The sequence below is a fragment of the Scomber japonicus genome, chromosome 6 (genome assembly GCF_027409825.1).
Source record: "Scomber japonicus isolate fScoJap1 chromosome 6, fScoJap1.pri, whole genome shotgun sequence".
In the NCBI taxonomy this organism is placed as follows: domain Eukaryota; kingdom Metazoa; phylum Chordata; class Actinopteri; order Scombriformes; family Scombridae; genus Scomber; species Scomber japonicus.
In genome coordinates, this window is record NC_070583.1 from 22,991,868 (window position 1) to 23,007,099 (window position 15,232).

General features: G+C 41.8%; 1 protein-coding gene across 1 annotated transcript in view; it reads left to right on the forward strand.

The window, feature by feature from the left end:
• The window catches only part of traf4a (tnf receptor-associated factor 4a), a 32,655-nt gene extending 17,635 nt beyond the window's left edge, over nucleotides 1-15,020 (forward strand). The window contains exons 2-7 of the mRNA XM_053321239.1: nucleotides 6,653-6,704; nucleotides 10,379-10,483; nucleotides 10,713-10,874; nucleotides 12,044-12,205; nucleotides 12,924-13,079; nucleotides 13,698-15,020. Coding sequence (XP_053177214.1) covers nucleotides 6,653-6,704; nucleotides 10,379-10,483; nucleotides 10,713-10,874; nucleotides 12,044-12,205; nucleotides 12,924-13,079; nucleotides 13,698-14,330 — 1,270 coding nt within the window. The 3' untranslated portion in view covers nucleotides 14,331-15,020. The remainder of the gene's footprint in view (nucleotides 1-6,652; nucleotides 6,705-10,378; nucleotides 10,484-10,712; nucleotides 10,875-12,043; nucleotides 12,206-12,923; nucleotides 13,080-13,697) is intronic.
• The last annotated feature ends 212 nt before the right edge of the window (nucleotides 15,021-15,232 follow it).

Consider the following 15,232-nt stretch of genomic DNA (forward strand, 5'->3'; position numbering starts at 1 on the left):
TTCCTCTTCCTCTCGCTCCGTTTCGGCAGCCAGCTTGTCCTCAGCTACCATAGCAGTGTGTCTAAGCTGCACCTCTGGCAATTCGATGAGTCATTGTCTAATTGCTCACAATTTCAAAGCTCAAGCTTCTCAGAGCCACTTTTATAATCATGCAAGTAAATATTTCCATTCAAGAAATGTAGGTCTGCTTACAAGACATAATGTAAAAGTGCAATAACTGTGCTCTCTTTCATGTAATAAAAGCTACATAACACATATCCTTACTTTGTTATGGTAACCTTATCAGTAATGGGAAATTCAAGGATTACACACCTGGTTACCACAAATGATGTTGATGCAAGGTCCTCTGGTAACTCTATCAACAGCTTTCCAGGGTTTGTAATTTGCCAGAAAATAGAAAATACCTGCTCTAAATACAATTTGTTGTGTTAACATATAAAAAAGCTCAGTCAGAGACCTTAAACAACAGGTAATATTAATATGACTCTTTATCTGCTAGCTGTGGGACTGCAGTGCTGACATTTAAGAAAAACAAACTGAGATTCTGCTTACCTTTGAACACTTCTACAACCATGTGAACTCACATACACAGATGGCTTGTGCTCACAAATGCCAACACAGTGAGGTGAACTGCAAGGAGAAATTAATATCATTACATAAGTGATGACGACATGAGGAAAGGCTGGCCTCAGGTGTCCTCACAGTTGTGATCTACAGTGTTTGTGTGGTCCTGAAATCATCTCTGCGTAGGAACGTTTCAAAAGAGTAGAAACAATATCCCAGTAGCATAAAGACCTACTTTCTTTTGTCCTCATTTTGTAGGTAGTTCAGTGTAGTGTGTAGTAAAACCATCCTTTTTAATGATTTTTCTATCTTGGTCCACATTTGGTCCCAGTGAATGTGTTACATGGGGTGCTGGAGATGAAGCCAGGGAAACAGGCCAGACATCCACCCACACACACACATTCACTCACTCACTCTCTCGTAGTAGTGCCTTTCTTCCACTTGCATCATTTTTTTTCCTTCTTTGGCAAAGCAACACAACAAAAAATAGTATATTCTTCTGGATTAAAAAGCATAAAATATAGATTTTAAACTACACTTAAAAGTTTAGCTGTGCTTGATTTATTTGAATGTGTATAATCACCATTGAATGTGGTTTGATTTTCCGCCTGTCTTTTTAGGGTTGTCAGACACTGAGACAGAAGTGATTTATTTCTGTCTTGTTGATGACCATGACCTGCAGACTGAGCCATTGTTACTTTGTATGTAACAGCTGCCAGTGACTGTTAGTGACCAGCAAAGGAAGTCAGATTCGATTTTACAGCACAGGTGTCATATTCTTGACAGGTGTGTTACTACTAAACTTCACAAACTTCCTGAAATCAATCAAAAACCTCTCTGCAAAAATACATTCATGGGTAAAATGTTCTATTCACACCGGACTAAAATTAAAATGTCATTTAAGAATTTATTTAAAAATGGCTAGCCGCAAATTACTGAAACAGCAAATCCACTGGACTAATATTCATTGGATGAGTTATACATTTGGTGTAATATGGTCAGTAATTAATGGCAGAATTTTTACTTGTTTACTAACAGTACGTAATACTCGTCTCTCCTCCAGCAGGACTTGTATATAATCTCTTTTTAGAGGGCTGGTTGTTGAAGTTAGCCAAATTCGGTGGATGAAGATTGAAATTTATATTTAGAATTTTTTAACCAACAGATGTTACCAATGACAACCAATTTCAAGTTTGGATTACTGAAAATAGTTATATTATTTAAGTCCTTACATACTGGATAATGATATTTGCATACTGTATGGTCACCTAACATACCCTGTGGTAACGCATTGGCATATGTTAGACTTAGTTATATTTTAGAAACACCAAGATATTCTTGGTTTTACTGTCAGACATAAAGAGAGATGGCCAAGCTCCATGTCAAACAAAATCTTGAATCATTGTGCAATAAGATGTCTTGGCTTGTTTGTACTTATTAGCATTACCTTCTTTTTAGACGTGATGGATGAGACTATCAACACAAATGTCAGATGGCCTAAGCACAATATAATCTCTAGCAAACTACAGGGTTGGAAAGCTTATCCTGTAGGTATTAAAATCCCACACAAGGAGCTGTCATAGCATCATTCTGTGTGGTTGTTCCTGTGAAGGAGCAGTCGATCCACCTGTGGGCTGCCGTGTCATCATCACATTGTGAAAGTAGGCGCTGCTCCTCCCTTTTCAGACAAATGAGAGGGCTGCAGAGAGCTCGGCTGAAAGCCAAATCAGCCGTAGGCGAAAGGAGCTCTGCCTTAACGGTGTATCAGGTTCCACCGGTGGAAACAGCACCCTGCTTCAGCCTTGTCACTCGACCTCATTTAGGGGCCGCTTTAGTCAGTGCTGACTGCTCAAACTAGGACGTTAATCCAGCTAGTTGTGAGGATGCGAGGTAGAGCATCTGCAGGCCACATACCTTCTGCAGTCCAACTAAATAACTTGTGCCGCAACGCAAGACACAAAGGAAATAGAGAGCGACTCACAGGCGACTCTTCAATTTTCATTTGGAAGAAATAAAAAACAAATTGTGGATTGTGGTGAGACAGCCTGAGAGACGTCTTGGAAAATATAACAAATAAACTATTAAATCCTCTGAAAAACATTTAGCTGTTTCCTTGTGAACTTTCCAAAATGAAAGTGGCAGTAGCTGTCCAAAGTCGCAGTTTGATTGATGTCAGTAAACTATGCATATTAGGAATTTATACAATATGGTGGGGAACTTTTCTTTTTTTCTTGCCAACTTTGACTCTTAAACGTGTACGTTTGAGCATCTCATATATCCTCTTTGCATTGAATAATTATTTAGATCTGTGTAGTTTTATAAGCAAGCATAAGAGCATCATGAAGCCTAGTTTCTTATATACATTTGATAATTATGACATTTTTTTTGAAATTATGCAAATATGGCAGAGACTGCTTAAATTAAGTGATGGCCAGTTGAACTGTTTTTTTTGTCTTGTAGTGTTTTTTCATATTCTTGAAGTCAAATGATCAAATGAGATTCCCAGATAAGCTACAGTTTAGTGTGACAGTAGAAAAACAATCTGCTCATAAAACATAAACTTAACTTTATTATAGCTCAGAAAAGTGGGACTGGAAGAAGGAAGTCATGACTACACCGTCCTGTACACACAAACTCAAAACCAGATGGATTTAGGGGATTATAGGAACTCTATCTGAGATAAAACAAAATTCCTGTTTTCTCCCAACTTCCTGCAAGGAGACGCAGGGAATCTGGTTTCCGCTGTGAGAGCGAAAGGCTGTGCAGAGGCCACTAGAGGAATTTAAGGTTTTGTTTGTATATATAAACATTAATCCTAGTTATGACTTGAAAGATGAAAAGGGTTTAGCACAAGGATGAACATAAAAGCTTGTAGTGAAGTCCAGCCGGAGATAATTCGAGGCTCCCGATGCTATCTGAGCAGATGAGAAAATAGCTTGTGTGACAGAGGTCTGTTTAGAGTGTTAATGTGTCACAGACGTGCACTCTCCAACGCCCTCATGCTTTTGAATTAGTTTAGTGTGTCCCAACAGCCCTGCCCGCTGCACTGGCAAACATAAGGAGGTTTGTTTAGGAGTCCCTCTATTAGTCAATAAAGAGAAGCTTTCAAGCTATCTCTGTGTGGCCTGCAGGCCGGTCGCTGTCGTTTGAACCCCCCCCCCCCCCACCCGCCTTCTACGCCGGTGAGATTAAACCTGAGGGATTTGTACCTCTCACCGTCTGCCTGTCAGGGGCCATGCGCACAGTGACGAAGCATGTTGTGACGGCTGCCCTTGTGGTATCAGCTGGATGAATGGATGGCTATTTAATCTGCACCTGAAAAGAAGATTTGAGGTCAGGAAGGAGAGGGGGCAATTAGGGGAGAGAGGGATTTAGGGTGCAAGGCAGTGATGGGTGCACTTGTGGGTGCATATAACCTACAGAGGGTCAGAGTTTTTTCAGTGAATTTGGTGTAATTTAAACATGTTGATCTGACCAGAACAGCTGCAGAGCCGCGCCTGCTCTCACGGTATGAGCAGACAAGAAGTAGGCACTGAAATATTAATGAGGTGATTGTATTATAGTGAATGCTGTTTGGTCCTAAGCGTCTCCCCTGTGGCATCCCAACACAATGCTGGAACACTTGTTTATCTGTCTCTCACCCTGGATGTTCATTGACTAGGGTGTGAACTGTGGTCAGAGAGCTGTGGAAGACAAACATTTGTGTGAACCTTGTCTTAAAGGAGGCCAGGTGTTAGTTCCCATTCACAAGGATGAAAACGGAGGAGTTTTCCCTGTGGGCTTTGTGTGTCAGTGATTTTTATTCTTCAATAACTGCAACAGGGCTGCAGCTAAAAACTAATGGCTTTATTGATTAATCTTTCTATATTTTTTTATGAGTTGTCAATCAATTTAGTCCTTGAAATGTCACAAAATAGTGAAGAATGCCCACCAGAGCCCAAGGTGATGTCTTCAATTAGCTTGTTTTGTGATACTCAGATTTTTTGTCATGTTGCCCTCAACTAGTCAGAGAAATTGTAAGTCAGAGAGGATATATGGAGCAAACTGGAGCTGTGTTACACATCAGCCCTACCTTTCTCTGCTAATACGCTGTCACAAAGCGGCAGTGAGTTCGACTCACAAGCAGGCGACAGAGCTGAGCGGTATTATCAGCAGTGGGCCCAAACACATGATTGTGTGGCTGCGGGTCCTTCTCTGCGACCAGGGGAGGAATTATACTGACAGTCCGTGACTGGGCTCTTTTCGCCTGTCTGCCTCTCTGTGCGTCAGATATGGGGCCCGAGCTGGATGGGGCCTCTGGCTGTACCCTGCCTGCGCCTACATCACCCATGTCCAGAGCTGAGACCCTGTCGCTTCCCATTTTCTTGTGTTGCATGGTTGTGGGACAGTCAGCGCTCTCTATCATCTGACTTCTCCCGCCACAGCATGAGATGATTTCTTCGCAATGGTGATGAGCACTGTAAATGATTTCACACTGCACATGAGATGCTGACTGGGCTTTCCTAGCCTCTAATCGATTGACCCTCTTTTATAGCCCGTTGTGGCTTGTTAATTGGTCTCCAGCTCCCTGCTGACACAGTGACCCTAATGGAGGAGAATTACTGTTGTCTCGTCATGCATTAACCTCCCTCCTCCACCCCTCTTCATCTCCCACCCTCTCCATCCTAACCTCTGCTCCCATCCCCCCCTTCAGCACACTCCCTGGCTTTATAGCAGCTGGGTAGACGGGGTGAAGTGCACATGCCCTCCCGTCCTGTCACATGTCCCTGTGCCTCTGGGAGCTGCGGTCAGGTGACACTGCAGCCAACCAAATTAAAGCACCAAGAGGCAAACAGTTTCTGTTTGCACACTGTTGTTGTCCCTTAATTAGTTTAAACATAATTTAGGCATGGTAGAGGTCACGAGAGGTTTCTTTGCACAGGAGGTCAGATCAAGCTTCAGGGCTCGTGCCTCATAAACAAAACATGTTTCTGTGGCTGCTGTAGATTTTACGTGAACAAACAAATCTTTAAAAAATACACTTAACCTCTGTCTTTGAGCTAGACCTGAAAATGAAGGCAGTCTCTGATTCAGAAGAGTAGGGGGACTCAATCACGACACCGTTGGCATCTCAAGAGATTAGCTACCGATTGCCTTTTCTATAACCTTTGTGGTTCTGGATGGGTTTTCTGTGCAGCTATGGGCCTAAATTCTGTGTAGCAACTCACCCCTAGTGGCTGCTACTTCCATTATTTACAAGTGTGAAAATTTCATGATGAAATCAGAGTGGGGATGTTGGAAGAGGGCTGCCCTAATGAGCCATGGCACATAGCTCATCTGGCCCTAAAACAAGCCAGTGAGGACTCCTCTGTGGCACCATAAAAAAACAGCGTGGGGGCCTGTAGTAAAACCAAAGTGCACATCTTATTTTGGGCTAAACTGCTTCAGGAAAAAAGTGAGGAAAGAACAAAAACTTGTCTCATACTAGCAAATCAGCAAAATGATTGTTTCTCTCCGGAGGAAAAGCCTCAGGCATGAAGGTGAGGTTTATGTGTCTTTACCTTCCAACAGAATCCTGTTCAAATGTGCACAAGTGCAGAAATTAAACACTCAATCTAAACTATGAGAGAAAAAGTAAAAGAAGTCCTCAATCATCCATTTTTTTGTGTAGTAGATAAACATATCAGGCTCCAATTTGTAATTTTGTCCTCTGTTGTAATAAAAATCTGTGCAGACATATCCTCTGAGGGGAGACAAGATGAAAGAACCAATGTCATTAGAGCCAGTGGCACAAAGATCTGACTTTGTTGTGCAGTGTGTGTATATGCGAGTGTGTGTCTGTACGTTACAAAGTGTGATGAGTCAGAGGACTACTCAGATTAAGAATGCATTTGAAGAGACAGAATAAAACTGAGGGCAATGCTGCACTGCTCTCACTGACTGTCAATGAAGTGCCTTTTAGCTTGAGTTGTTCTCAGTCAGGGTCAGTGTTAGTAACACCGCTCAAAGTGATTTAAAAATGGCTGATTGTCCTTGTCGGGATGCTTGTAAACACTGTTTCTCTGCAGTCTCCTTGTATCCTGAAAGTTTTTCTGTTGTCTTGTTGCAGTGAGGGTGTCTTCAAGTGTCCAGAGGACCAGCTGCCATTGGACTATGCCAAGGTATGACTGACACTCTGACACACTGCATGCTGTTATTCACTCAAATCAGTCATTTTCAAATATAATAAACACAATACAATTTACTTACACACCACCTTTCTTACAACATGTTTGATAATCATCATATTCTTTCAGTTATTTTACAAGCAATAGTGTCAAATATTTCCTGCTTCCAGCTTCCCAAATCCAAAGTTTTGGTTTTATATATAATTATATGAAGAAGAACACAATAAGACAGCAAAACGATGAAGAGCACACAAAAACTAAACCCAAAACAGGCTAAAAACATGGATGAAATTTAACTAAAGGTGGGTATGGAGAAGTGATTTAAAAGCTGTTACAGATTAGGCAGAAATGACAAACATAGTACACACAGGTGATGTAAAAAATGTAAATAACCGGTCCAACCAGGAAAAAATGCAAATCAGAAAGGAGACTGGCAGCTCAGATAGTGGCATTAGATCTAAATATAGTTGAGATAGGAGATGCAAATTGCCAGACTTCAAAGAGAAAAACAATTTCAGGATGGTGACTGTTACAATAAAAAAAACTGAACATTTAAATCTCTGGGAAACACAGCAGCAATAATCCTTGTCTTAACCAAAAGTTAGAGGTTGCGTTGTGGGAAAGCAGATGGTTTCAGTGGATCAGATATGCACGGGATAATTTATTATTGCCACAGAGTTTTTCCCCCTAAATCTCTCTCAGCCCACAAAAAGAAAACTGTATCCAAATTTCAACTGAACTCTGTTTTTTTTCTCCTCCTTGTTTTTTTAGAGGCTGTTGAAGCTATAGCGCAAAACCTTTACATGTAAATGAATGTCTGTTACATTTAAGCCCTTGCCAAACGAGTTCACACATGGTGATTAAGCTTATCACCACCAGATAAATCTCTCTATATACCAGAGTTTTTAATCTGGTGTTGGGTTTGACATTCCCGTGTTTAAGGAATGAATGCATACTGCGCATGCTTTACAGGCAGAGAATGCGCAGTAGTGACTATAGCTGACTGAGCCAGCTAACTTCCAATAAGCTCTCCGTTAACTTAAAGAAATTAACTAAAGGATTTAATCGTGGGGCTTTTTTAGGCTTACCAAATGTTATTGGACTGCATGGATCAAATTCAAATAGTGAAATGAGTCTTTTCACAGGGATTAAGGGACACTCAATTTATCCACTGTTTTACAGCGTAAGAGTAGTGACAGAGTGTTTTTGTAATGTCTCCACCTGCCAAAAGGGGGAGAAACAAGTCATGCACTCCAGCTTTAATCAGATTGTGCATGAGGGCAAAAAAGATAGTGACTAACTGTATTCAGATTCAGAGGATGTCTCTCTCACACGTGATATCTTCATTGTAAAGTGAGAGAGTGCAACACAAGGATAAAGGCTTAATTCTGAACCATCCATGAGAGACTTTTAAAGGACCAGTGGACAAACTATCATCCTGTCTCTGAGGAGTTTTTGGCATCAACTGATTAGAGGCCACTGTGTAATTCTCCCATTCACTTAGTTTTAGCCTGAATTAGCTATAGAGCCATTAACCCAGAGCTGCAGCAAGATCAGCGGGGCAGCAGTGCCGGTCTGTTTTCTGTGCTGAGAGTGATAAAGGCGCCTGTAATGGCAGGGAGTCCCCACGGGAAGGATGTGCTTATGGCACACCTGCCAGACATTGTTATTTAGCCCTCGCAGGCTCCCAGTCGCCTGCAAATTACCCCATGCTGGTGGTCTACTGTCAGGTTATTGTAATGCTCACTGCACACTGTCCTTCGAAAAATGCGCACAAACACAAGCCCACTCTGACAGAACAACCAGAGTGTTTCAGTCATTAAAGGATTGTTACTCCTGCTGCTGCTGTAGTAGTAGTAGTGTGGGATTGTGACCAACAATGGCTAAAGCAGACAGAATAAACCCCAAAGTTGGAGCTCCAAAGAGCTTAACCCCCCCGATCTGCCTCTGACTAAGTTATTAAAAGGTCGTTATTGCCGTCCCCCTGCAGATACCAAGACTGGAACAATGAGAGAGTGTTTCAGTTTGATTTAGAGGATTTTTCCCTCTTTGCCTATCCTCAAAGAATGTGATTATGGCGGCAAAATAACTTGTGCTGTATTTGTGGAGTGCATTAAGGCAAGCTTCTGTTTTAATGGTAGATACAACTGTGCTTTACAAGCATGTTTAAAATATTCATCTAAACAGATTAAGATTACACTTTAATACACATATTTGTTCAGGCAGAGCAGAGGCATCTGCAACACAGCAGCTATAAACAGATAAGTGGAAGTGTTTTATTGTCAATGATTTTCCAAATTAACTTTTAATTTGACAGTGATGGCTCCCATGTTTTGGCACAGAGGCACGTGAGCGTAGTCGAGCTGTTACTGAGCTGTTATTTGTTTAGAGGGGTGTTGTGACATTTTGAGGAAGTGGCTTTTCTTGTTTGACCAGTGCTCTGCTCTTGTGACAGCATGGGGGATGGAGATGCAAGCAGAGCTGTAAATCCTCAGGACAGGGAACTGTAGGGGAGGATTTGGGGTGTTTGGGCAGAAAACTGACTCATCCCCATCGCTCAGTGACTGGGGAAAAATAAATCTTTTCCTATGCTCTCTTTTCCTCTCTCTCTGTCTGTGTCTCTCTCAAAGGTCCCATGGACCCATAAACTATCTCATTCTCACTGCAGTGGCCAGCTCCACTATCTATGCTGCATTTTTCTGATACAATCTCAGCAATTCCCAGTATGTGGCTGAGGGACTTTTGCCATAAAATTGCCATAAAATCCTCATTTTTTCCCATGAAGCAAAAATATTTAAACATTTCCAAAAAACACGGCTGACCGAGAGAAACGGTGACAACAGGGGCTATTGGCGGGCAAGCTTATGAATGAAAGCATGCAGAGAAAACTTTAAAGATGAGGCTAGTGTTATTCTATATTTTTGTTATAGTGAACAAATCCCAGAAAATGATTAAAACCAACTATTTCTTTCCTTCCTTATTGTCTAAGGCTCACTGTTCCAAGACCATCAGTTCCAACTTAATCTGCTAGTACATTTTTACCACTCAAATATAGGATTTTGTGAGGCTTAGAAATTTCCTAAAAAAGCTGGGAACTGTAGTTTTTAGCAAATGTCACTCAAACATCAGTAAATACTGAATTTGTTGGGAACTATTTTCAGCAGCGGATTAATACATATTTGGTGCTCTACTGAGTATTTACTGCAGCAGGATGATGTATGTGGGATTGAGTCAAAATAAACTGCATACCCATATTTATAGTGATGAAGGAACATGTCAACCAGTGCTACAGTGTGGCTTATTGATGCGTTTTTAATAGTTTTTTGACAACAATTAAGCTCTACGGCACAGAATAACATATATCAGGCTTTGGATACACAGACAATACATGTTAGTCAGACCAATTTATTGTTGGCTTTGACCTTCTCATAGGATTTGTCACCAATCAGAAAAAAATGCTATTTTTGGCAACTTTATCCTTTAATCTTCACTTTATTCAAAGTTAATGTATTTGAAAAGCTATGTCTATAGTTTTATGGGTTAATGTTGAATTTGCCATGAATGCTGATAACCAGAGAGAAACCAGTGACAAAAACACTTTCAGTAGACTCATCATGACACACTTGGATCAGCTGCAGTACTGACCTCATTCTGCTTTTCTTCTTCAGATCTACCCGGACCCAGAGCTGGAGCAGCAGATCTTGGCGCTACCCATCCGTTGCATCCACAGTGAGGAGGGCTGCCGCTGGACCGGCCAGATGAAACAGCTGCAGGTGAGCATATTTACACCCTCTCACTTTCCCATTATCTACTTCCCCTCCTGCCATTCCCTTTCTTTTATCTCTATTGCCTTATCAAACACTTTGACTTGTGTATCTCTTTCTGATACCTGATGCCTCCCCTCCTCATCTCTTGTTGTTTTCTGGCCTGGCCAAACGCCAAAACTGTGTTTGTGAGTGCTTCTGATGACACATGCCCTCTCTGTCGTTGTGTCTCCCTCAGGGCCACTTCTCCACCTGCGCCTTCAATGTGATACCCTGCCCCAACCGCTGCTCCGTCAAGCTGACGCGCCGCGACTTGCCCGACCACCTGCAGCACGATTGCCCCAAGCGCAAGGTCAAGTGCGAGTTTTGTGGCAGCGAGTTCACCGGTGAAGCCTATGAGGTAAACAACATAGACCAAACCTGTTTTTATTTATGTACCACTCAGCAAGACGTAAGCAACTCGAGTGACTCCACATCATTTCCATGTCTGTATAAAAGATGTCTTTGTGAAAAGCAGCAGGAAAGACTAATGCACGTGTCTCACTGCCTCCAGAGAGTGTTGGCCTGTTTTGAAATAACACGTGTGTTGGCAGAAGGAAAGAAACTTTGACTGGGTCTTTCATACTGAATGTGTTTTCCTCAGTGAGGAGGCTAAAGTGCCTCAGAGTCTCCTCACGAACAACTCTGTCATTTCTACCAGGCTGCCTCTCCCATGTTTACTCTGGCCCACATGGTCACCCCTGTGCACACAGCGACAGGGTCATTAATCCACCTTTTGGCTTTCACATTGGAATTATTGGCATTCAGGGCAGTGTATATTTCAAAATGTTTAAATAGCAGTCCCCAGCTGATACTAGAGTTTCAGAATTTCAGTACTAATAACACTGCAATACTTTTAGTAAACATATTTTCCGCAAAATCTTTTTCCTTTTAAACAAAGTAAGGCAAACTTACTTTGTTTACTTCCTACATTCCTATAAAGCATACAGTACAGTAGAGTACAGCTGAGTGACATGACTAGGAAACAAGCTATAACATAATAAATCATCACATTTATCATTTGTTGTGCTGTGCTGTCATTATATGTTGTCTGAATTGACCAGTTAAAGATCTCGTGGTTTGTCCAACTATGAAACATTCACAGTTATTTCCCGTCTAATACAGGCATAGTATTGCTTTGTTGAACACCTGCTTAAAAGTAATTAAGTGTTGCAGACATTTTCGCTTAAATTATAGGAGTTTCAGTCAATTATTCTTTAGAATAAATAAATGTATTTGTTAATTGAAGTCAAGTTATGTCAATAAGACTCATTTTTTGTTGTTCGACCAAGCAGCATAAAATAAATATTAATCATATTTCATCATAGATGGGTCAAAACTCAACGTACAGCCTCATTGTTTTCCAGGGGAAAAAAAGTGTTAATTAAAATGCAATTTTGGAGCTAAGAAAGCTGCAACATACTGTACATACTGTGTTTTGGTACTCCACAACACTTATGGTATTTCTATTGTGGCTTGACTGTGTGATCTGAATCTAAATTGTAATCATGTGTGTCGTTTCTATCACAGAACCACCAGGGTGTGTGTCCTCAGGAGAGTGTTTACTGTGAGAACAAGTGCGGGGCGAGGATGATGCGTCGTCTGCTGTCCCAACACAGCATGGCGGAGTGTCCCAAACGGACACAGCCCTGCAAGTACTGCGGAAAAGAGTTTGTCTTTGACACAATCCAGGTCAGTTTAACACTGCGTTTACAGGCTTAATATCTATTTTTTCACCAAAATGACTACTCAGATTCTGTCTTATTAGTCTTTTTTGGGCATGACTGAGCCAGTTTAGTGCCAAGTAATATTCTCTCAAGAAGTGAGTCTCCTGCCAGCTTTTTGTACCTGTCATCCATCTTTTATGTGACTTGTAGAGGGTTTCCAGGCTCAGTAGAGCAGGATGGCACAGAGCCTATGGTAGCTGTAGGATGCTGCCATTCATGGTGTCGCTGTCCTGTAGCAGCTGCTTGTTAGTGTGAGCTGCTGTTTTGTTGTCTGGATCTTTATTTGAAAGCCTCTACACACAGTGTCACTTTCCCCTCCTCCAAGATGTAATATATCAGTCCTAGGCACAATGTTTTATGATATGTTGATCATCTTGTGCTTCCCAGACATTGAAGTGCTTCAACAATTTTATTTTCACACTCAAGAGTTGGAGAGTTACATCATCATATTAAGAGGCATTTTGCCCTGGTATGATTTTGCTCTGTCCTCTAGCTGCATGATCAATTGTTGTGTGTGTATTCTAGTCTATTTCCCTCCCTCATTTTTAATACTAGATGTATTTTTTGAAACTTTCAAGGGCTTTTGTTCTCCCTAGGCAACCATTAAGTTGTGACCGTACATGTTCCCATCATTCATGGTGTCAGCAATGCACATGCTAATGTTGTCTCTGACCCCTCAACAGAACCACCAGTACCACTGCCCTCGCTTTCCTGTCCAGTGCCCAAATCAGTGCGGCACACCCAACATTGCCCGCGAAGATCTGGCTAACCATGTGAAAGACAACTGCGGCAGTGCGCTCGTTCTCTGCCCTTTCAAAGACGCTGGCTGCAAACATAGGGTAAGACTGACCCACATCACTTAACCTGAAAAGATTATTTCTGCCTTTTGTAGGATTTTTCTTGTTAGTTCCATTGTTGATATACTAATAAAGCTTCAGGCCTGTTTGACTGTGTTGTTAACATGTGATTCTTTCTCTATATTCTTTCTCTATCGATGCTCACCCAGTCCAAAGCAATGATTTCTTTCCCTTTTCAAACATACAGCACTGTGCCTGTAGGCTCTATTTTAATGAGAGCAACACTTCTATATTCTGACAGCACATTTCGGTCTATTTTTGAACCTGACGTCAATTTGAGAAAATATGGACATGCTTGGGGAAGAGCGGCAGATGAGCATCATACTCTCTCTGCACTCTGTTAGAAATGACAAGACATCTGGAAAGCTTGATGTGGAATATTTACAGATGGCCTGACATAAAGAAAAAATGGAATGACCATTAAATATAATAATCCAAGTGCCCATTTTCATCCTCTTCAGTGTATGGCAGGATTATAAATAGAAGTTGATCTACAGATGCAGTATTCAGCTGTGTATGTGTGGAATCTGTATGTATTACACATCTCCTCGCTGTGCAGCAATTTCTGCATAATTAATATCTATGTTGTCTCTCTGGCAGTGCCCCAAACTGGCTATCGGTCGTCACCTGGAAGACACCACGAAGTCTCACCTCACTATGATGTGTAATCTGGTGGGCCGTCAGCGGCAGGAGATCCTGGAGCTGCGGAGGGAGATGGAGGAACTATCCGTCAGCCATGACGGCGTTCTCATCTGGAAACTCAACGACTACTCCCGCAAACTCCAGGAGGCCAAACTCCGAAGCAACCACGAGTTCTTCAGTCCGCCCTTCTACACTCACCGCTATGGCTACAAGCTTCAAGTCTCGGCTTTCCTGAATGGGAACGGCAGCGGCGAGGGTTCTCACCTCTCTGTCTATATCCGCGTGCTGCCTGGAGAATACGACAACCTGCTGGAATGGCCCTTCTCCTACAAGGTGACATTCTCCATCCTGGACCAGAGTGACCCTTCGCTTTCCAAACCCCAGCACATCACTGAGACCTTCAACCCCGATCCCAACTGGAAGAATTTCCAGAAGCCCAGCAGCACCCGCAACTCGCTGGACGAGAGCACCCTGGGCTTCGGCTACCCCAAGTTCATCTCGCATGAAGAGATCAAGAAGAGGAACTACATCCGAGACAACTGCATCTTTGTCAAGGCTTCTATAGAGATTCCCCAGAAGATAATGGCTTAAGATCCAATCTTTATCTTTTTATGAAGGAGAAAGATGGGTTAAAAACTGGAACTGACACTTAACCTTGAAAACTTCTACATACTTACCCTTTAGATACTTTCTGCCCTTACAGCCTCTCCACTACAGAGCTTGAAGTTAGTCTGTTTGGCTGTGTGAGCTGACTCGGAGGACCTTGATATATCACAGAGGAGAAAGTGTTTGGTCTGCAGAACCATCACTCTCTGGTGTTTCTTTTTTTATTTTTATTTTTATCTGTTTGCTGATCTTTATCACAGTCTACAACAAAAAGCCTTGGAAATCAAACAGTGCCTAGAGAGTTTATCTTAAGTTATATTTTTGTTGTTATTTCCGCAGTACAGATGTAAAAGATTATGAAAATGATATAAAATAGGGGTGAAGGGCTTCACTAAGCCTCTGCACTTAGAATAGAACGAAAGTTAGAAGCTGGTTAGAGACGTCCCGTTTTATCTGGGGTGATCTTAAGAAGAAGGAGCTCAGCAGACTCAAGCTCAAGCCCAACTGCCTTTTGTTTACACGCTCGTACAGTATACTCCCACTGATCCCTTAACAAACACAGAGCCCTTGCTAAGAGACTACTTGTGAGGTTTGTGTACACACGAACAAATGCATCCATGTTTTCAGGTGAGAAACTTGCAGCTTCAACCTTGGTGATTTTCATGTTTTACATTTTTTTTAAAAGAAACTTCTGGACTTTGGCATCTACAACCCCTCAAAGAAAGAAATGAAATACAACTGTCAAGCTGTTTTTTGTTTTTTTTTGTTTTTTTAAAGTTGACAAGATTTTCACCCGACAACAGCAAAGTCACAGCTCCATCTCTTCTAGTTGAACTGCGCTCATCACAGGAACTGTCTGTGATTTGTGTTTGTAGGTAGTTCGTCCC